General features: G+C 49.0%; 2 protein-coding genes across 2 annotated transcripts in view; both read right to left on the reverse strand.

Moving 5' to 3' along the window:
* The window catches only part of LOC144737186 (MAM and LDL-receptor class A domain-containing protein 1-like), a 328,015-nt gene that overhangs the window by 206,173 nt on the left and 97,631 nt on the right, over positions 1–24,211 (reverse strand). The gene's annotated exons all lie outside the window — the stretch shown is intronic.
* The window catches only part of LOC144737177 (suppressor of tumorigenicity 14 protein homolog), a 78,952-nt gene that overhangs the window by 42,487 nt on the left and 12,254 nt on the right, over positions 1–24,211 (reverse strand). Inside the window, exon 2 of the mRNA XM_078619899.1 lies at positions 8,685–8,839. Within this exon, the coding sequence (XP_078476025.1) occupies positions 8,685–8,750 (66 nt within the window). The 5' untranslated portion in view covers positions 8,751–8,839. The remainder of the gene's footprint in view (positions 1–8,684; positions 8,840–24,211) is intronic.

Genomic DNA, 24,211 nt, shown 5'->3' on the forward strand with positions numbered 1-24,211 from the left:
GTGGGGAGTGACAAAGCTAAAGGGGGAGAAATTTGCTTTAATAAACTTGCAATTTGCTTAACACCGCAGTAGCACGCTTTCACGACCAATATAAACACGCAGTAGCACGCTTTCACGACCAATATTATCCATAACAGAGGCTTTTGGGATAGATCGCGTGAATGTTGATGCGTGTCGTGAAACCCTCCACCACTCGACGCAGCCAATTAGTAAGCTTCATCACAACCCTGGCTGTCGCCTGATTATGCTGCTTGCTGTAGTTACCGGCGAAACGTCCCGGTTACTCGAATTGTGAATGGTTGTAGTGGGTTTACTCTCCAACACACAACCGGTTAGTGTGAAACTAGTAACGAATTGGCCACGCTTTGTTAAAGTGACAAATCCCGTGTTGATTGGCCGTGTCGGGTGGTGGCGGGTTTAACGACGCCACACTGATGTTTACTCGATGATCTAAGCCTCCGAAAAAAACCTCCATTACGGAAAAAAAAAGTTACCGCATTTACCATTACCGTAACTTACCACCTCAACCTGGAAAAAAACACTCTACATGGAGGCGATGTCCGTGGAACCGCAACGCTGTTGTTGACTATCGCGGGACTTGTGTTGGACTATCGCTGGACTGGTTTACAGCCTTTGGAGCGGTCCTTGCTGAATCGGTCGTCGGGACCGATCCGAATAATGTTGAAAGCAGCTGGATATATCGAATCGCGCGCCGGGTAATCGATGATCAACTGTTATAAATAATGGGGGGGTAATTTAGTTTTTTAGATACATAATTAAATTCACAGCCAAGGGCACGAAAAAAATCCGTCGACGGAGGAAAAAAAAAAGAACCGAAGACGACAACGAAACATTGTGTGTGTGTGTGTCTCGGTGAGCCAGGTCAACCGGTTTGCTGCCAGCGATTCTTCACCCAACGCCCAAAGTTCACGTGCCGCGAGTTCGTCCAGCCAGATACGCCGGTGAGGAACCCGCCAGCCTGAGCCGCCGCCCACAATCAGCACCACCGATTAGCACGGTCGGCTACTACGGAGCGAATGGAGTTCATACGTACACTACACTATACACTACAATACACTACACTATACACTACTATATGTAATGTAGTAACTCGGCGGGAGACGACTTCACGGGTAACACACTCTTTATTTTATCAAACTCGTTTACAGGTGACTAACACCTACTTTGTATCTCGGGTGACAAACACCCACTTAGTATCTCGGGTGACAAACACCCACTTAGTATCTCGGGTGACAAACACCCACTTAGCTACTTGGCGACTAACGCCCACTGAGCTACTCGGATGACCAACATCCACTTAGTACTCGGGTGACAAACACCCACTTAGCTACTTGGCGACTAACGCCCACTGAGCTACTCGGATGACCAACATCCACTTAGTACTCGGGTGACAAACACCCACTTAGTATCTCGGGTGACAAACACCCACTTAGCTACTTGGCGACTAACGCCCACTGAGCTACTCGGATGACCAACATCCACTTAGTACTCGGGTGACAAACACCCACTTAGCTACTTGGCGACTAACGCCCACTGAGCTACTCGGATGACCAACATCCACTTAGCTACTCGGCGACTAACGCCACTGAGCTACTCGGGACACTCCCTGCCCGGGGTATCCGTCTCGACTGTGGGTCCCCAGCCCGACCCACGGGGGCGTCGGACCCCGGGTCCCACAGCCTCGCCTCCGAGCCACACAGGGCCCCGGTCCCCACAAGGACGGCGGGACTAGGGGTCTCGGGGCACTAGGTCTTCAGCTCCGTCTTCGGGTCTTCAACTGGGTAACTCTCCCCGAGTGCTCTCGCGCGTCCCCCTTTATACCCCACCTGCGGACGTCGCTGCGAGCACCCACTTATTCGACCAATCGCTGGGCGCTGGCTACGATCCTCTTTTCCCACATCTCATCGTGCCTCACCACCCACGCCGCGCCGCCCCGTCATCTGTCACTCCCGGCGCGCGCGTCCACACCACGCCCACAACGCGTGCCCAACCCCGCACCCCGCGCCGCCCCGTGATCCATCACTGTCACAGTCGGCGCACGTCAATACCACCACTACACTATACACTACTATACACTACACCAGGGGTCGGCAACCTACGGCTCCGGAGCCGCATGCGGCTCTTTGCGGGCTGCTTCTTGACAATATGTACGTATGTACAGTATGTACTCAGATGCATTGCGGCTCTTGAAATACTGAATTTTGTACCGAATTGGAAAGAAATGGCTCTTCTTGTTATTTTGGTTGCCGACCCCTGCACTACACTATACACTACTATACACTACACTATACACTACACTATACACTACACTATACACTACACTATACACTACTATACACTACTATACACTACACTATACACTACTATACTATACACTACACACTACACTACACTACACACTACACTACTACACACTACACTACTACACTATACTATACTATACACTACACACTACACACTACACTACTACACACTACACTACTACACACTACACTACTACACACTACACCACTACACTATACACTAGATACTAGACACTAATGTACACTACAATATACACTACTATACACTACTGTACACTACACTATACACTACTATACACTACTATACACTACTGTACACTACACTATACACTACTGTACACTACACTATACACTACTATACACTACACTATACACTACTATACACTACTGTACACTACACTATACACTACTATACACTACACTATACACTGCACTATACACTACACTACTATACACTACACTATACACTAGATACTACACACTTCTGTACATTACGATATACACTACTATACACTACACTATACACTACACCACTATACACTACACCATACACTACACCACTATACACTACTATACACTACACTACTATACACTACACTACACACTACACTACTACACACTACACTAGATACTAGACACTAATGTACACTACAATATACACTACTATACACTACTGTACACTAGATACTAGACACTAATGTACACTACAATATACACTACTATACACTACTGTACACGACACTATACACTACTATACACTACTGTACACTACACTATACAATACTATACACTACTGTACACTACACTATACACTACTATACACTACTGTACACTACACTATACACTACTATACACTACTGTACACTACACTATACACTACTATACACTACACTATACACTACTATACACTACTGTACACTACACTATACACTACTATACACTACTGTACACTACACTATACACTACTATACACTACACTATACACTACTATACACTACACTATACACTACTATACACTACTGTACACTACACTATACACTACACACTACACTACTATACACTACACTATACACTAGATACTACACACTTCTGTACATTACGATATACACTACTATACACTACTATACACTACACTATACACTACACCACTATACACTACAACACTATACACTACACCATACACTACACCACTATACACTACTATACACTACACTATACACTAGATGCTAGACACTTCTGTACATTACGATATACACTACTCTACACTACTATACACTACACTATACACTACACCACACTACACTACTATACACTACTACACACTACACTAGATACTACACACTACACTACTATACACTACACTACTATACACTACAAACTACAATACACTACACTATCCACTAATATACACTGCACATTCACTAATATACACTACATACTACCATACACTAAATACAATGATACACTATATACTATGATACACGACATACGACAAAACACTACATACTACGATACACTACACTATCCACTATTAAACATGACAATGTACGCTACACTACACACAACACACGATTAGCACGGTTGGTTACATATGGCGTGAAAGAAGTTCAACACACGGACACACGACACTACTATACACTACACTATACACGACACTACTATTCACTACACTACTATACACTACTGTTAACTACTATACACTACTGGACACTATACACTACTATACACTACACTATACACTACTGTACACTATACACGACACTACTATTCACTACTGTTAACTACTATACACGACACTATACACTACTGTACACTACACACTACTGTACACTATACACGACACTGTACACTATACACGACACTGTACACTACTGTACACTACACACTACTATACACGACACTATACACTACTGTACACTATACACTACTATACACTACTGTACACTACTGTACACTATACACTACTATACACTACACACTACTGTACACTATACACGACACTGTACACTACTGTACACTACACACTACTATACACGACACTATACACTACTGTACACTATACACTACTATACACTACTGTACACTACTATACACGACACTATACACTACTATTCACTACACTATACACGACACTATACTGTACACTACTGTACACCATACACTACTATACACGACACTGTACACTAATATACGACACACGACCTCCGATTAGCATGGTTAGCCGCATATGGTGCAAATAAGTTCAACATCCATCCACACACAAAGCGAGTCAGACTCATCTTTAGAACTGCTTTGTGTGTTTAGTTTGTTGCCCGTCCTGTCCCCCCGCATCTCCGATTAGCCATGGTTGGCTACGCGTGGTAGTTGAAAGAGTTTAGTGTTACCTGAGCCAGTTCACGTCCCGATTGGAGGAAAAAACCACAGCCATGGACTGGAGTAGAGCCGTCGGGAGGGAGAACAGCACACAAGGGGATTCCTGCACTTACGAACATTCGACTTACAAACTTTCAAAGATAACGAACAAACCAGATCCGTATGTCGCGTTGCCTGTTCAGACCACGAGTCGTAAGTTCAACCGCCACACAATTAATGGCGGTGGTGGCATCTACATCAGCAGAACTTGAAGAACCATTGGCATCTACATCTGCAGAACGTGAAGAACCAATGGCATCTACATCTGCAGAACGTGAATAAACAGTGGCATCTACATCTGCAGAACACGAAGAACCAGTGGCATCTACATCTGCAGAACGTGAAGAACCAATGGCATCTACATCTGCAGAACATGAAGAACCAGTGGCATCTACATCTGCAGAACTCGAAGAACTAGTGGCATCTACATTTGCAAGAATGTGAAGAACCAGTGGCATCTACATCTGCAGAACATGAAGAACTAGTGGCATCTACATCTGCAGAACATGAAGAACTAGTGGCATCTACATCTGCAGAACGTGAAGAACCAGTGGCATCTACATCTGCAGAACACGAAGAACCAGTGGCATCTACATCTGCAGAACATGAAGAACCAGTGGCATCTGCAGAACATGAAGAACCAGTGGCATCTACATCTACAGACCGTGAAGAACCAGTGGCATCTACATCTGCAGAACGTGAAGAACCAGTGTCATCTACATTTGCAGACAGTGAAGAACTAGTGGCATCTACATCTGCAGAACGTGAAGAACCAGTGGCATCTACATCTGCAGAACGTGAAGAACCAGTGGCATCTACATCTGCAGACCGTGAAGAACCAGTGGCATCTACATCTGCAGAACGTGAAGAACCAGTGGCATCTACATCTGCAGAACATGAAGAATCAGTGGCATCTACATCTGCAGAACGTGAAGAACCAGTGGCATCAACATCTGCAGAATGTGAAAAAACAGTGGCATCTACATCTGCAGAACGTGAAGAACCAGTGGCATCTACATCTGCAGAACGTGAAGAACCAGTGGCATCAACTTCTGCAGAACGTGAAGAACCAGTGACATCTGTATCTGCAGAACGTGAAGAACCAGTGGCATCTATATCTGCAGAGTGTGAAGAACCAGTGGCATCTACATCTGCAGAGTATGAAGAACCAGTGGCATCTACATCTGCAGAGTTTGAAGAACCAGTGGCATCAACATCTGCAGAGTGTGAAGAACCAGTGGCATCTACATCTGCAGAACGTGAAGAACCAGTGGCATCTATATCTGCAGAGTGTGAAGAACCAGTGGCATCTACATCTGCAGAGTGTGAAGACATCTACATCTGCAGAGTGTGAAGAACCAGATCATTTATTTAGGAGGAATCCGATTAGCTGTCAAGCTCTTTTTTTTACAGATCTCCGGCAGGAGGCACGAGGGTCGGACGGTGACAGCGACAAACACGATACAAAAAACACGCAGGAGTGCGCAGAGTACAGGAAAGGTAAACACATCACTTGTAAAAAAAAATACAAATAAAACTTAACTAGTTTAACACGTCGAAGGCTCTCGCGACCAATATTATCCATTAGACGTTTCTTGGGTTCGATCGAAACAGAAGGATATCTCCACACATTTGGCTGCTGTCCACCTGATGATGCCGGTTGTAATTACTGGCGAAACGTCACGGTAACTCAGATTGTAAATGTTGTGGATTAGAGGCCGACCGAAACTGAATTTCTGGTTTCGGCCGAAAACGAAATCAGACCGAAAGTAAAAAATTGTACTTTCGGCCGAAACCGAAAGTAAACTGAAAGTTAACTGTTTGGCTTCGGCCGAAACAGAAACTATGCCGAAAGAGGCCATTTGCCAAATTTCGGCATCGAAACCGAATTTCGGTCGGCCTCTCATTGTCAGACTTCGAATCTTGGCATCAACACGCGTGTAGACTGAAGCGAACGCAACACATCAAGCCAAGGCGGGCAGGCGGCTGGGGACAGACAACAGAGGCACTACTTTGTTGTCGTCCCCTCAAAGAGACTCCACCCACGGATGGAGATGCAGGCTGCCGTCTGTTGACCGGTCGTATCTACATTAGCAGACCATGGTTGCGGCTGTAACCTCGCTCCCAAGCTGCTGCTGCTGACATGTCTGTGTGTGTTTGCAGCCTATCGCATAGGATTGCCTAGCGCTGACTGACCGGCCGATAGGCAGAGTGATAGACGTAGCACGAGTGTTATATCCTAAGAATAGATCTTCGGTTGATGAATGAGGCCAAAAGTCAATATCAGTTTCGGCCGAAACCAGACCGAAAGTTAAACATTGACTTTCGGCCGAAATCAAAAGTTGAAAATTTACTTTTGGCCGAAACCGAAACAATGCCGAAAGAGGCCATTTGCCAACTTTCGGTGCCGAAACCGAATTCCGGTCGGCCTCTACTGTGGATTTGCTCTCTAACACTCAACCGGTGTAGTGCAGTACTAGTAACGAATTGGCACGTTTTGTTGACGTGACAAACCTTACTAATTGGCTGTGTCGGGTGGTGGCGGGTGTAACGACACATTTATATTCACGCGATCTAACCCCCCAAAAAAACTTGTATTAGGGGCCGTCCATTAATGACGTCACGCTTTTTGCCCCCCCCCCCCCAAATATGACGTCACAAAGCTCTGCCTCTCCCCCCCCCAAAAAAATAAAACATGCTTCAAATCGCTTTAAACTATTGTCATTGTAGTGCGTATTTAATGTAGCGCTGCACTCTGATGTTGGAAAAAACATTTATAAAAAGTCTATTTAATTAAGTAGAACGTGTTGTCTATATTGATTTAAAGTTGCGCATTTTGACGTGACGTCACATTTCTCAACCCCCCCTCCCTCGTCACACGTCGTCGCAAATGTCTGACCCCCCCCCCCCCCCAGGTGCGTGACGTCATTTATGGACGGCCCCTTATGAAAAACTAAACCACGTGTGTTCTTCTAGGTAATGTCCACTGAGCCATGTAGCTTAACTTTCTGAAGTGACCTGGCCTTCACAAATGATCGCTTGACGAAGTGGCAGCTTCTCATAGGCACATTTATAGCAGCCAAACATTCTAAACAATCCAAACGCGTGGTGATGTTGATTCTAAACGTGGAGGGGCAAAATCGGAGGACCCGGAGAAAAGTCCACGCAACCATGGGGAGAGAGAGAGACGCAAACTACAAATATACAGCAGCAGGCATCGTCAGGGTCTGGGTCGAACCCACGACCTCCTGTACACCAGGTGAGGTAGTTAACATCTCCTAGCCACCGTGATGATGATGATGAAAGAGACACGCAGACTCCAAAAACACATCATGCATCGCCTGGGTCGGAATCGAACCCACGACCTCCTGTGTTCTAGATTTGAAGCTTTCGTGACTGCAAGGATTCATATTCTTAGGTTTTTTCGGTAAAGTCACGTAGGTAAAACATTAAAATTAATAAAAGTAAAATAAAATAAAAATCACGACGTTTCAGAGGCAACACAAGCTTCCGTCTTCAGGTGGAACCGTCACAGCCACGACAGCTGTATCAAGTAAATGAGAGATTGCAAGAGCTACCACTCCGTATATATAATGGTTGGAGAGAGGGAAGGGCCAAGTACGGCACACTTTTTATGAATATGGTAAGGTGAGGCTTAAGAGGCCTGTGTACCAGGCGAGGTAGTTAACATCTCTTAGTTACCGTGATGATGATGAGAGAGACACGCAGACTCCAAAATCACATCATGCATCGTCAGGGTCGGAATCGAACCCACGACCTCCTGTGTACTAGGCGAGGTAGTTAACATCTCCTAGCCACCGCTGTGCGCCAAAGTGGTGGTGACCCCTTGTCCATTGCAGGGGTCGTAGGTCGCCGGGGTCATGGCGAGAGGAAGCCCCCCACCACGTCCCCCCCGCTCTTCCCCCCCTCCCCGTCTCTCTGGCTCACCTCATCGTCGCCGTCGTTGCTGCTGCTCGTCGGCTTCCCGTTGTCTCTCCTCGTCTCCTTCCCCATGGCGCTCGCTCTGGCAGCAGGAGGAGCAGGAGGAGGTGGCCGGCTACGTCCCCACTGGCACCACGCACGTGCTCTCGCGTGCGCGTCACCTGGTCGGGTGGGACAACAGACGAGCATCCGTGTCAGTCATCGACAGCATCAGCAGTATCAGCAGCATCATCATCATCATCATCAGCAGCAGCAGCAGTAGTATCAGCAGCATAATCACCAGTATCAGCAGCAGTATAATCAGCAGCATCATCATCAGCAACAGCAGCAGCAGCATCATCATCATCAGCGGCATCAGCAGTATCAGCAGCATCATTATCATCAGCGGCATCAGCAGTATCAGCAGCATCATTATCATCAGCAGCAGTAGTATCAGCAGCAACAACAACATCAGCAGCAGAATCAGCAGCATCATCACCAGTATCAGCAGCATCATCACCAGTATCAGCAGCAATATCATCAGCAGCATCATCATCATCAGCAACAACATCATCATCAGCATCATCATCATCAGCAGAGGGTATAGGATCGGATAGGGCAGGGGTCCCCAACCCCCGGGCCGTGGACGGTACCGGTCCGTGGCCTGTTAGGAACCGGTCCGCACAGCAGCAGGAGGAGGTGAGAGCGAGTCCGCATGTGTGTACACACTCTACACACCGCATAGTGGTGAGCGGTGAGTCCGCATGTGTGTACACACTCTACACACCGCATAGTGGTGAGCGGTGAGTCCGCGCGTGTTGCCAGCCCCCATTGTTTTATAACACTGGTCAACACACTTTTTCTGGCACGAGGTATTCCAACGGTTTTAAGGTAATTTTGGGGTGCCGATTCCAAATCTGGCATCAGTTTTTGTCTATCACATCAGGTTTTTGAGATATCAAATATTGCATTTTCAATAAAAACTGCGGAAGAAAAATATGAAATCAATGTGGATATCTACATAAAATGATATAATAAAAACACTATCCTAAAAATACAGCACCATATTTTAACACTAAAGCAGTCACTGACTCGCAACAACTTGCAATCATAAGTGACAGAGTTAATTTCGGGTAAAATCAATGAAAATGGGGTATATGCCGATAGCATAAAATGAGATGTAATAGAGCAAATCTGAGATCAGATTTGGAATCAGCACCCTGAAATTAGTTTAAAACAGCTGCAAAAGTCCAGGCCAGAATTTTTTTTTTTGTTGTTGACCAGTGTAATTGACCACTTCCGTCCGCCACTCTTTTCCGCACCACACACGTGTCTCAGCAGTCAGTGTTGGTGAGCCCACGAGCTCTAACCCCTAGTAGCCACAATGAGTAAACAAGTATAACCCGTAAAAACTAAGTTTTTCACTATAAATCCTTTATATGCGTGGCGGCTAGAGTCCTCTCGTCCTCTGGCTTGAGATGGCTGCCATCTATGGGTCAGATGATTGCATTGCACCATTAAGCAATTGGTAATTACATATAATATTTTCGTCCTAAAAAGTGTAACATTTTGGAAAATAAATTTCACGAACATTAATTGTCACGCACAACGAGTCTGTGTGGAAAATGTCAGCTCGATTGGATCAAGGGAAGTGGGTTAAAAAACGACCGAAAGATTTGCACGGTCGTAAGCAAGCAAGCGAACTTAATATAAAGGCTTTAAAAACAAACGTGGCTGGAGAGCTTCTTTGAAAAGGGGGAAGACCCAATGATAACCCCCCACCCTGGTCCGTGAAAAAAGTTGTCTTCCACAAAACCAGTCCCTGGTGCCGAAAACGTTGGGGACCGCTGGGATGTGGTACAGGGTGGACCCATTAGGGTGTTGCGAATGCGCAGTAGGGGGTAGTAGGATCAGAACTAACGTCGTTTTTGGGGCAATATGATTTTAAGGGCTGTGAAGCAAGCCCAGTTGGAGCACGGAGGGCAAAGTTCAATCACCAAGCGTCGCACTGTAAACACAGAGCCGTAGAGTTAGAGACCCATAGAGTTACACAGAGACCTGTAGAGTTACACAGAGACCCATAGAGTTACACAGAGACCCGTAGAGACATGCCGAGGGGTCCCCACAGACTGAAACTCCTAAATTGTTTTTTGTTTGTTAATTTAGCAGGTAAGGCCCCTTTGAGCTATTTGGCAATGTTTTCAGAAACGACCCTGACAATCACGAATGATGGCTCTATAGCAGAGGTCGCAAACGGGTTTTGATTCCTTACCCGTACCCGGCCGCACCAGAGTCGCAAACAGGTACCCGTACCCTACCCGATACCTGGCTACCCGTACCCGGCCGGGTATCGGGTAGGGTACGGGTACCCAATTGCGACCTCTGGGATGAAGCCACGTTGCAGGCGCGGGTGGGTTGATTCTAGGAACTTGAATTGTGAGAAGAGACAAGACGTTGGGAAATGAGTGACAAACGGTGACTCACCAGTGACTCACGGTCTACCCGTACCCGTACCCGGCCGCACCAGGGTCGCAAACGGGTACGGGTACCCGTTCCCTACCCGTTCCCGTACCCTACCCGAAATGAGTGACAAACGGTGACTCACCAGTGACTCACGGCCTACCCGTACCCGTGACCGGCCGCACCAGGGTCGCAAACGGCTACCCGGCTACCCGGCCGGGTATCGGGTAGGGTACGAGTATCGGGTACCCGGTTGTGACCTCTGCTCTATAGTCCTGAACGCAGGTCGATTCTGAACGTGGAGGGAGACAAACCGTACCCCCTCCCGGCTCACCCGTGGACTCATCGCCATCTGCTTCAATCTAAATAAGTAATATTTAAAAACACTTTTTTTAAAACACGCTTTAATGAAATGTACCGTACTAGCAATGGCAGAACTCCACGACTCCAGTTAGTGGCCCCGAAGCTTGCCACAACGTAAGGGGCCGTGAGTTAAGCGTGGACAATTAGACCCAAGCCGAAACATAACATAAAAAAAGAATGTTTTAAAATATGTTTTTTATTTCATAGTATTGTCATCAGTATGACATAAGTATACCAAGTTTGCAGCCGATACCACATTGGGAAGTGGGTTAAAATTTAGTTACAAGATTTAAGGATACAACAACAGTGAGTTAATAAAAAAGAGTGTAAAAAAAAGGGAAATGTGTGAATATGTGTGTCTGTTGGAAATGTTTAGCATACTTCCCGACATGCAAGAAACTTGAAATTTGGCATGTGGGTAGCTTCCAGACTGCACACAATGCAAAAAGTATAAAAATAGACTTTTGTATTTTGAGGGGGGGGAGCGCAATAATGGATATATTTTGCACGGCAAGTGAGCTGTGACGTCACATCTGTGATGTCACCCGCACGCGGCAGCGTCATGCAGTGTGCCTGCTGACGTCACGCACCCCTCCCCCACCCTCCGCGTAGGCCGTGAATTAATCTAAGACAAGAATCTTTTATATGGGTGGCGCCAGAGCCGGCCCTAGACCTTTGGGTGGCGCTGGGTGGCGCCCGTCACACACGGAACGCTCGCCAAAAAATGGAACCACCACGCGACACATCGCTGCCGAGCTCGTCAAGGAAGCTATAAACCATCGCCATGCCGACTCCTCTCATCCTCGCAGCAGCAGCAACCGTCGAACAAAGGCGGTGGTGGTGGTCACCTCATTGTGGCGCTGTCAGATGCTATATTCATCTTGGGACCTGCTTTGCCGGTACCAAAATATGATGATAGGTATTTCCCCCTTTTTTCTGGCAACACCTTAACATCTTAAATTTCGATTTAAAGCTTTCGTGACTGCAGGGATTCATCTTCTTGGTTCTTTCGGTAAAATCACGTAGAAGGGAAGTAATAAAATAATAAAAATAAAACATAATAAATTAATTCTCACGACGTTTCGGCCACAACGCAAGCAGCCGTCCTCAGGTGAAGACCAGGTCTGTCGGGGAGACAGCTTCACCTGAGGACGGCTGCTTGCATTGTGGCCGAAACGTCGTGAGAAATATTTTATTATGTTTTATTTTTATTATTTTATTACTTCCCTTCTACGTGACTTTACCGAAAGAACCAAGAAGACCTTAACACCTGTTTTGTTCCAAACACGTTCCTTCGGAGTGGGCAGGTAGGAACTTGGTTGGACAGCGCATTCGTGCGATCCGTGTCACGTGGCGCAAGCTGCGTGGGGTAGCTGGTCACGTGGTGCTGAGCCCGCCCGAAGCGCTCTATGAAATACAAATCGAGGGCGTGGCTATGCACGACACACAGACAGACAAATAATCCCTGGTGGGCATTGTAGAACTCTTGTTCCTCCCTGTACTATGTTGTTACCAGATAAAAGGGGAATAACCCATCATCATATTTTGTTACTGGCAAAGGAGGTCCCATGACGTAAATAATATAATGTTCTAGTCGCACAGCTTTGTAGATAAATTAAGTAAAGCACAACTCATCTTAACACGTAGGCTTTCGCGACCAATATTATTCATAATCAACGTTTTTGGGTTTAGATCGCGTTATTTATAAATGTGTCGTAACCCTCCACCACAGCGACACGGCCAATCAGTAAAAAAGTGTCATGTTGACAAAAGACAAATAGTTCACTGCTTTAGCCCACCGGTGTTTTGAAGCGTGAAACCACAACATTTACAATTTGAGTACGACGTTTCGCTGGTAATTGCATCCAGCATCATCGGGCTAAAGCGGTAAACTATTTGTCTTTTGTCAACGTGACACTTTTTTACTGATTGGCCGTGTCGGGTGGTGGAGGGTTACGACACATTTATAAATAACGCGATCTAAACCCCCCAAAAACGTTCATTATGAATAAAGCACAACTGACGATATCGATTGCTACTCTTACGATATAGAACGAGCGCTAATGATGGACCGACCGATCGATGTGCATGCTCGGTGATGGTAACACTTCCCTGGCTCCCGCCCAGCAGAAGACTCCGACCCACTGAGCGGATGACAGCAGAGCCACAGCCAATCGACATCAATCAAACTCCGCCACCCACCGTTGTGTAAAGATATTGCAACTACTGTACTGTAGAGGCGATCACGTGGACTCTTGGATTAACTGGATGCAAGGCTATTTGTTCGGTTGAAGCACCGACTTGTAATAAACATTTCCAAGAATAATAATTATTTAGCGATAATACGTTTTTTTTGGGTTAGATCACGTAAATATATAAAAATGTCATTAAACCCGCCACCACCCGACACAGCCAATTAGTAAGGTTTGTCACGTAAACAGAATGTGCCAATTCGTTACTAGTACAACACACTGGTTGTGTTGGAGAGTAAAACCACAACAATAAAAATTATAGCGTAGTGTATAGTGTCGTATACTAGTTCAGCACACCGGTTGTGTTTTGGATAGCAAAGCCACAACATTTACAATCCGAGTTAGACAACAATTACAACTAGCTTCATCAGGCGACAGCCAGATTGTTGACGTGGGCTTCAGGGAAAATTCGGGAGTTAATCCGCACTTAAGATAAATCACATGCAGATAAATATCGAGATTCTACCGCAGATTATTATTATTATTACAAAAAAAAGACAAAGACAAAGACCCCCCGTATATCCTTAGCAGACTGTTGGGGCAAGGGCTGTCAGCGAGCACCTATGAAGGCACACGAGATGGTGGGTGGACAACACCACGCCCGGCCGCCTTTGTCTCCCCAGTGGCGATGTTTACACACCGCACCAGGTACTCATTTGAGGCCGAGACGACCTAGGGGAGGCCCAGGACCGATTCAGATAATCGTCACTGGGTGGTGGTGGCAGTGAGCGGGAATCGAACCAGGGCCGCCAGGGTATGTACCGCAGCGTAGCGCTAAGCGCGACACCACCGCTATTCCAAAACAAAGACATAGATCCCCCGTATAGCCTGTAACAGAAGCTTGGGGCAAGTGCTGTTAGTGAGCACCCATGAAGGCTGGCACGGCACTAGAGGGCGATGGGTGGGTGGCCAGCACCACTCCGCCTTTGTCTCCCCAGTAGCGATGTTTACCACACGCACCGAACCGGGTACTCATTTGAGGCCGAGACTACCTAGGGGAGGCCCAGGACCGGTTCAGATAATCGTCACTGGGTAGTGGTGGCCGTGAGCGGGAATCGAACCCGGATCGCCAGGGTTCGTAGCGCAGCGTGGCGCTACACCACTGCACCACCGCTCCCCGAGGAACTCCTGGACACACGCGACGATGAGATGCCCTCCTGGAAAAGCGCGCATCTCAAAAAACCCATCGTGTTACGTCAACGGCAATTTCCCACGAGGAAAAAAAAAAACGGCAAAAGATGGATTTGAGGGGGTTGCGTGATTTCACGCTCACACCTCGCAGGGATCGTATCCTCGATAATCCTCGCATGTATACATAGGGACCCCCTCCCCCCACCATAGCCAGGGACTCTCCCCTCTTGCCCCCCTCTCCCTCCCCGGTCTGTAATTCGCGGCCGCCCGTGTTCCTCACCGTGCCGCGCTGGTTGCCGGCGACGCCCGCGGGGGTCACGGCGTCAGGTCGCGATGTCAGGTCGCGGCGCCAGGTCGCGGCGCCAGGTCGCGGCGCCAGGTCGCGGCGCCAGGTCGCGGCGTCAGGTCGCGGCGCCAGGTCGCGGCGCCAGGTCGCGGCGCCAGGTCGCGGCGCCAGGTCGCGGCGCCAGGTCGCGGCGTCAGGTCGCGGCGTCAGGTCGCGGCGCCAGGTCGCGGCGTCAGGTCGCGGCGTCAGGTCGCGGCGTCAGGTCGCGGCGTCAGGTCGCGGCGTCAGGTCGCGGCGTCAGGTCGCGGCGTCAGGTCGCGGCGTCAGGTCGCGGCGTCAGGTCGCGGCGTCAGGTCGCGGCGTCAGGTCGCGGTGTCAGGTCGCGGCGCCAGGTCGCGGCTTCAGGTCGCGGTGCCAGGTCACGGCGCCAGGTCACGGCGCCAGGTCACGGTGCCAGGCCAGGGCGGGCGGTGCCGTGCGGAGCGTTGTTGCGGTGGACGTCGCTGCGACGATTCGACTCTCTTGGCGTGCGCGTCAACAGAAAGGTCGAAGTACAAAGCGCGCGAGGAGTCCTTCCCAAACGGGGGTGCCACGTGAGAGCGGGCGACCGAGGACCACCGGCGTTATTTGCCGCCGTTATTAGACCGCCAATCTCTTCGTCTGTGCCCCCCCCCAACTCCCCCCCACCACCCGCCGGCAGCGTTGAATTCCCCCGAAGATAAAACAAAATCTAATCGGCGATTCTGAAAACCCGGCAATGAGGAAGGAAACACGAAGCCCGTTCATTTCCTCTTCTGCCTTTCGTTATGAAATCTCGCGGCGTCTCTGTCGATTCGGCTGCCCAGAGCAAGACGTCCGCGGAAGGAAATGGTGCCAACGATGACAGATGAGGTTACTGTCGGGGTGTCTGTGTAGTTCTATGGCTCTCTGTGTAACTCTATGGCTCTCTGTGTAACTCTACGGGTCTCTGTGTAACTCTACGGGTCTCTGTGTAACTCTATGGATCTCTGTGTAACTCTATGGATCTCTGTGTAACTCTACGGATCTCTGTGTAACTCTATGGATCTCTGTGTAACTCTATGGATCTCTGTGTAACTCTATGGATCTCTGTGTAACTCTATGGGTCTCTGTGTAACTCTATGGGTCTCTGTGTAACTCTATGGGTCTCTGTGTAACTCTACGGGTCTCTGTGTAACTCTATGGGTCTCTGTGTAACTCTATGGGTCTCTGTGTAACTATATGGGTCTCTGTGTAACTCTATGGGTCTCTGTGTAACTATACGGGTCTCTGTGTAACTATACGGGTCTCTGTGCAACTCTATGGGTCTCTGTGCAACTCTATGGGTCTCTGTGTAACTCTATGGGTCTCTGTGTAACTCTATGGGTCTCTGTGTAACTCTATGGGTCTCTGTGTAACTCTATGGGTCTCTGTGTAACTCTATGGGTCTCTGTGTAACTCTATGGGTCTCTGTGTAACTATATGGGTCTCTGTGTAACTCTATGGGTCTCTGTGTAACTCTATGGGTCTCTGTGTAACTCTATGGGTCTCTGTGTAACTCTACGGGTCTCTGTGTAACTCTACGGGTCTCTGTGTAACTCTATGGGTCTCTGTGTAACTCTATGGGTCTCTGTGTAACTCTATGGGTCTCTGTGTAACTCTATGGGTCTCTGTGTAACTCTATGGGTCTGTGTAACTCTATGGGTCTCTGTGTAACTATATGGGTCTCTGTGTAACTCTATGGGTCTCTGTGTAACTCTATGGGTCTCTGTGTAACTCCATGGGTCTCTGTTAAACTCCCGCCACCACCCGACCCGCAGCCAATTATTAGTAAGGAGGTTTGGCACATAAACAAAACGTGGCCAATTCGGTACAAGTCTGGCATTTACCGGTTGTGTACTCGGAGAGTAAATCCACCGGAATTGTAACCGTTCCAGTGGGTTTAACTCTCCCAACACACAACCAATGAGTGCCAGCATTGCAAACATTGTAGCAGATTTAACTCTCCCAACACAGAACCAGTAATTGCCGGAATTGTAACCGTTCCAGTGGATTTAACTCTCCCAACACACAACGGGTGAGTGCCAGAATTGTAAACGTTGTAGCAGTTTAACTATCTCCCAACACACAACCGGTGAGTACCAGAATTGTAAACGTTATAGCGGGTTTAACTATCTCCCAACACACAATGGGTGAGTGTAGGAATTGTAAACGTTGTAATGGGTTTAACTATCTCTCAACACACAATGGGTGAGTGTCGGAATTGTAAACGTTGTAATGGGTTTAACTATCTCCCAACACACAATGGGTGAGTGTCGGAATTGTAAACGTTGTAATGGGTTTAACTATCTCCCAACACACAATGGGTGAGTGTCGGAATTGTAAACGTTGTAATGGGTTTAACTCTCCAAACACACAACCACTGAGTACCAGAATTGCAAACGTGGTAGTGGATTTAACTATCTCCCAACAAACAACCGGTGAATGCCGGACGAGTGACCGAATGGGCCCACGTTTTGTTTACGCGCCAAAGAAACACCAACCCCCTCCTTTACGGATTGGCTGCGGGTCGGGCGGTGGCGTGTTTAACGGCACAAGCCTCGACCAAACACGGTGCCCAGTTGACAAGGTGACCACCAGCGGCACGTCTAAACTTCCTTCCCCGTCCGTGGCCAGCCACGCTCTCATTGGAGGGCGCGGACAATTTCCACCCGTCCGCCCACCGTTACATTTAAGCGGTACTTTTAAACCCCATTATTACCACGTTTGACCTGTTTGACCCCTTCCCCACGTGTCCACCCCGAGACGCATCTGCAAGTGGGGGGGGGGGGGGGCGACCCCTCCGGTCGTCGTCCCGTTCACCGCCGAGTCTGGGAACGAGCGTAAGCCGCTCTCGGAGTTCGTTTTATTCTGAGCGAGGCATTGAAGCAGTAGCAGCAGTAGTAGTAGCAGTAACAGCAGCAGTAGCAGCAGCAACAGCAGTAGCAGCAGTAGCAGCAGCAGTGGCGCTCGCCACCTACTGTGGAGAACTGTTGCAGGACCCTCCTCCTCAAGGACCACCTTGAGACTCGTCGCCACGCCGACGAGCGTCTAAAACCGATGACATTAAACTATTTAGTCCCCGGCGTGACGTATGCCAAACTCGCAGATCTATAAAAAAAAAATAAAGCTTCCCACATTGTTGTTTTACTCGTATGTCTTAATCAAAGATTTTTCTGAAGGTATATATTCAGATAGAAGATACAGAAGTCACTACCCCATCCGTTATTTTGCCATTTGTGTACCGAAGTTGGCACGCGTTCAAACCTCGTGACAATTCGACCGAAGAGAGGCGATGTGAAACCGCACGGCTAAATAAGTATAACCCGTAAAAACAAAGTTTTTCACTATAAATCCTTTATATGCGTGGCGGCTAGAGTCCTCTCGTCCTCTGGCTTGAGATGGCTGCCACCTATGGGTCAGATTATTGCATTGCACCATTAAGCAATTGGTAATTAAATATAATATTTTTGTCCTAAAAAGTGTAAAATTTTGGAAAAAAATTTTCACGAACATAAATTGTCACTCTTAATTTTAGAACTTTCGTGACTGCAGGAATTATTATTTGTTTCTTTCGGTTTCATCTTTAGACGTGACTTAACCGAAAGAAACAAATAATAAATTGTCACGCACAACGAGTCTGTGTGGAAAATGTCAGCTCGATTGGATCACGGGAAGTGGGTTAAAAAACAACCGAAATATTTGCACGGTCCTAAGCAAGCAAGCGAACTTAATATAAAGGATTTAAAAATCTCGCTCTTCAAAAAACAAATCTGCACCGGGGGGACAATTTCCTCCAAAGCAGCGTCCTCTCGCCTTCGGAGAGCCGAATGAGATGAGTCAGAAACTGGAAGCCATCCGAACTAGTCGCAGACATTCTGAGCCCTTTTATAAAGATGATGGATAGATACACGGGGCACGAGGCGTGGGGCGTGGGACACCTGCACCCGCTGGAAGGGACGCAGACCGCTGGGCGAGATAACAAACGGAGCGGATTCTTTTCATATAAAAACAAAAAACACTTTTTTTTTTCAGACGCTGTTTCCCCAACAGACCTGGTCTTCACCTGAGGACGGCTGCTTGCGTTGTGGCCGAAACGTCGTGAGAATTATTTTATTATGTTTTATTTTTATTATTTTATTACTTCCCTTCTACGTGACTTTACCGAAAGAACCAAGAAGACTTCTTTTTTATTATACCAGGTAAGGTCCCACTGAGCTGTATAGCTTTTATTCAGAAGCGACCTGGTCACAAATGATAGCTGAACGAAAGAGGCTTATCAAGTGGAGATTTATAGCAGCCAAATACTCGTCTAAGGGGCCGTCCATAAATGACGTCACGTGCCTAGGGAGGGGGGGGGGGTCAAACATTTGTGACGATGGGTGACGAGGTGGGGGTGGGTTTGAGAAATGTGACATCACATCAAAATGCGCAACTTTAAATAAATATAGAATGGTTATAACACTCCTACAACATCAGAGTGCAGCGCCACACTAAATATGCACTATAATGACAATAGTGGAAAGCGATTTGAAGCATGTTTCATTTTCAAAATGGAAATATGATTTTGGGGGGGGGGGCAGAGCTTTGTGACGTCATATTTGAGGGGGGGTCTGACTTTGTGTGACGCGGGGGGGGGGGGAAATCGTCCAAAATCGCGTGACGTCATTTATGGACGGCCCCCTAAACACACGTTGATTTTCAGAATCAGAATGTTTTCAGAAGCGACCTGGCCATCACAAACGATAGCGGATAAACGAAGTGGGCTTATCGCCATTTGGAAATTAATAGCAGCATCCAAAGAACTCTAAACGCGTGACGTTGATTCTAAATGTAGAAGGGGGAAAAGGAGGACCCGTCGAAATATCCACGCGACCACGGGCATCAAATACGAACTCCAAATATACAGCAGCAGCCGTCAGGGTCGGGATCGAACCCACGACCTCCTGCATACCAGGCGAGGTAGTCAGCATCTCGTCACTGTTTATTGGCAGAGGGCCAACAAGGTGACTTCTCGCCTGGTATGCAGGAGGTCGTGGGTTCCGATCCCGACCTTGACGCCTGCTGCTGTATATTTGGAGTTTGTGTGTCTCTCTCCCCGTGGTCGCGTGGATTTTTCTCCGGGTCCTCCGGATTTTCCCCCTCCCACATTTAGAATCCACGTCATGCCTTTAAGAGCTATTCGCCTGCTGCTGTACATTTCCACGCGGCGGCGACGATGATGACAACGAAGACGACGATGAGCCGCTTCGTTGCACTGCCATCATCTGTGATGGCCAGGCGGGTGATCGCTTCTGAAAAAAAAAAGAGCTCCAGGTGGTGGTGGGAGGGGGATGGGGCTAACCTGGCACCAATAAAAACATGAGTTTAGCCGTCAGCGCACAGCGAAGAGGGGGCGAGGAGCGCCAACACCTCCTCTCTAAACGTACAGTCAGCAACCGGTACTTCTTGTTCGAGGCTGGCACGCCCCCCCCCTCCACGACACTCTGCCCCGCACCCCCCTTGCCCGTGGCGCATGTGTCACCCCACGACGCTCTGCCGCCTACAGAGTTGGGGACGGCTGCGTCCGTCCGCGTGTAGCGTCGTGGGGGTCACGGTGTCGTGGGGGTCATGGTGTCGTGGCGGTCATGGTGTCGTGGGGGTCTTGGGAGTCACAGTGTCGTGGGGGTCATGGTGTCGTGGCGGTCGTGGGGGTCACGGTGTCGTGGGGGTCATGGTGTCGTGGGGGTCTTGGGAGTCACGGTGTCGTGGGGGTCACGGTGTCGTGGCGGTCGTGGGGGTCACGGTGTCGTGGGGGTCACGGTGTCGTGGGGGTCACGGTGTCGTGGGGGTCATGGTGTCGTGGGGGTCATGGTGTCGTGGGGGTCTTGGGAGTCAGTGTCGTGGCGGTCGTGGTGTCGTGGGGGTCATGGTGTCGTGGGGGTCATGGTGTCATGGGGATCATGGTGTCGTGGGGGTCATGGTGTCGTGGGGGTCTTGGGAGTCACGGTGTCGTGGCGGTCGTGGTGTCGTGGCGGTCATGGTGTCGTGGGGGTCATGGTGTTATGGGGGTCATGGTGTCGTGGGGGTCATGGTGTCGTGGGGGTCTTGGGAGTCATGGTGTCGTGGGGGTCATGGTGTCGTTAGGGTTTTGGGAGTCACGGTGTCGTGGGGGTCACGGTGTCGTGGCGGTCGTGGGGGTCACAGTGTCGTGGGGGTCACGGTATCATAGAGGTCGTGGGGGTCATGGTGTCGTGGGGGTCACGGTGTCGCGGGGATCACGGTGTCATAGAGGTCGTGGGGGTCACGGTGTCGTGGGGGTCACGGTGTCGTGGGGGTCACGGTGTCATGGGGGTCGTGGGGGTCACGGTGTCATGGGGGTCATGGGGGTCACAGTGTCATGGGGGTCACGGTGTCGTGGGGGTCTTGGGGGTCACGGTGTCGTAGGGGTAATGCAGGGGTGACAGTAACGTAACCACGGAGGGGGCGGGGCGACGCGGGAACGGCGTGTATACAGCAGGCGGTCTGGGTCCGGGATCGAACCCACGGACCTCCTGTCAGTAGTGGGGGGGGGGGGAGGTGGGGGGCGCATCATCCCAACTGAGCCATGTGCAGGGGAAACCCCCGGGGGGTGGGGCGGGGAGGGGGGAGAAATGACAGCGGCATGACGTCACTGAGCGAGGTCACGCCCCCGAATCGACGGCGATGCTACAAGTCGCAAGCCTGGGGGGGGTGGGGGGGGGAGGCTTTTGAAGCGAGAGATGAAACTCGCGCAAGCGAACGCATGCGTCCACAGACTTCACGTGGAGGTCTATAGACTTCGAGGCCCATAGATCAGAGGTCGCAACCGGGTACCCGATACCCGTACCCTACCCGATACCCGGCTACCCGTACCCGGCCGGGTACGGGTAACCGTTTGCGACCCTGGTGCGGCCGGGTACGGGTAAGGAATCAAAACCCGTTTGCGACCTCTGCCATAGATGTTACGTGAACTCGCACAGAGACCCGTCGTGGGCTTACGCGGGAGTCCCAGATAACAAAACCGAAATTCTCAAATGTAGCAAGTTGACAGCAGTCAGCCTGGTTCGCAAACGATTTGCACGGAGACCTGTTCACTCACACGCTGACACAAAGACAAAGATTCCCCCCCCCCCATAGCCTTAACAGACTGTTGGGGCAAGTGCTGTTAGCGAGCACCTATGAAGGCCGCCACGGCGCACGATGGGGCTGGTGGCCAGCACCATGCCCGACCGCCTTTGTCTCCCGAGTGGCGATGTTTACTACGCACCGCAAACAGGTAACTCATTTGAGGCTGAGTCGATGTAGGGGAGGCCGAGGACCGGTTCTAATAATCGTCACTGGGTGGTGGTGGCCGCAAGTGGGACCTTATCATCCAACTGTGACAACATCTATACAATGGGATTGGTTGAAGGACATCATCATCCAACTGTGACATCTTCTATACAATGGGATTGGTTGAAGGACCTTATCATCCAACTGTGACATCCTCTAGACCAGTGGCTCTTAACTTGGGGATGCGAGATGTGGACAGATCTTTTTTAGGTAAATTATCGATATACAAATTAAGCACGGGGCACGTAAGTACAACTACTTTGTTTCATCAAACTATGTATTTATTAAAATTGTACACTGTTTTTTATAAATGCGAAGCAAAGGGGTGCAAGGCTGCAGTAAAGGTTAAGAACCACTGATCTATACAATGGGATTTAGTTTAAGGACCTTAACATTCAACTGTGACATCGTCTCTACACCATCATCTCTATAACATCATCTCTATAAAATCATCTCTACAATATCATCTATAGAACATCATCTGTACAATGGGATTTGTTTAAGGACCTCAACATTCAACTGTGACATCTCCACAGACTGTTTCTTTCACTCCCGACCCTGTCCCCCTCCCCAAAACCACCACCGCCCCCCATGCCATACAAAAGAAGAAGAAGTAGACGACGCAGGAGACTCACACGGAAACCCGCGTGGCCATAAATGCTCGGGCAGGCGAGGGGGAAGCACCGCAATGATTTTCATCGGAGCTCGAAAACAAAAACGCGTTGGGGGGGGGGTGCAGGATGGGACGTCCGCGGGTGGTTACGCAATGGCTTCGGCACGTCTGTCTTTTGGTCGTGGACTTCGGCATTTAATGTAGCGGCACAGGGGAGGCCAACGACGATGGGGGCTGCCGGCACGAGGAGCGGAGGAGCACGTGGATTCGAGGACGTATGCACGGTGCCGACATAGACCACGGTCAAGTTTTCATTCGAGGGCTAAAACAGAGGGGCGTGCGTGCATGATGACCGACGCACATGACTGCACGTTGGACTCCTTTAGCGCCATTACATAGCCAAATGTGCTAATCGGGGGCGTGTGTGGGGGGGGGCAACAAACTAAACACAAAAATATTAACTTTTATTTTAGCCGGTGAAAGCGGCACCTCTAGCTATACGGCTATTTTGTTCGAGGCGACACTGGCCTTCTTGGTTCTTTCGGTAAAGTCACGTAGAAGGGAAGTAATAAAATAATAAAAATAAAACATAATAAAATGAAATAATTCTCACGACGTTTCGGCTACAACGCAAGCAGCCGTCTTTAGACGGCTGCTTGCGTCCCTTCTACGTGACTTTACCGAAAGAACCAAGAAGATGAATCCCTGCAGTCACGAAAGCTTTAAATCGAAAAATGCGACACTGGCCGTCGCGAATGATAGGTCAACGAACGTGGCTTTTCATCATCATCATCATCACATGGAAATGTCAAGCAGGATACATATCCACACGACCACGAGGGAGAGAGAGACACCGCAAACTCCAAACACACAGCAGGTGCCAGGGTTGGGATCGAACCCTCAACATCCTGCGTACCAGGCGAGGTAGTCAACATCTCCTAGCTACCGTGATGATGATGAGAGAGAGACGCAAATTCCAAATATACAGCAGCAGGCAGTCAGGGTCGGTTTTGAACCCACGACCTCCTGCACACCGGGCGAGGTAGTTAATATCTCCTAGCCATCGTGATGATGATGAGAC

The sequence above is a fragment of the Lampetra planeri genome, chromosome 65 (genome assembly GCF_965212315.1).
Source record: "Lampetra planeri chromosome 65, kcLamPlan1.2.h2, whole genome shotgun sequence".
NCBI lineage: Eukaryota > Metazoa > Chordata > Hyperoartia > Petromyzontiformes > Petromyzontidae > Lampetra > Lampetra planeri.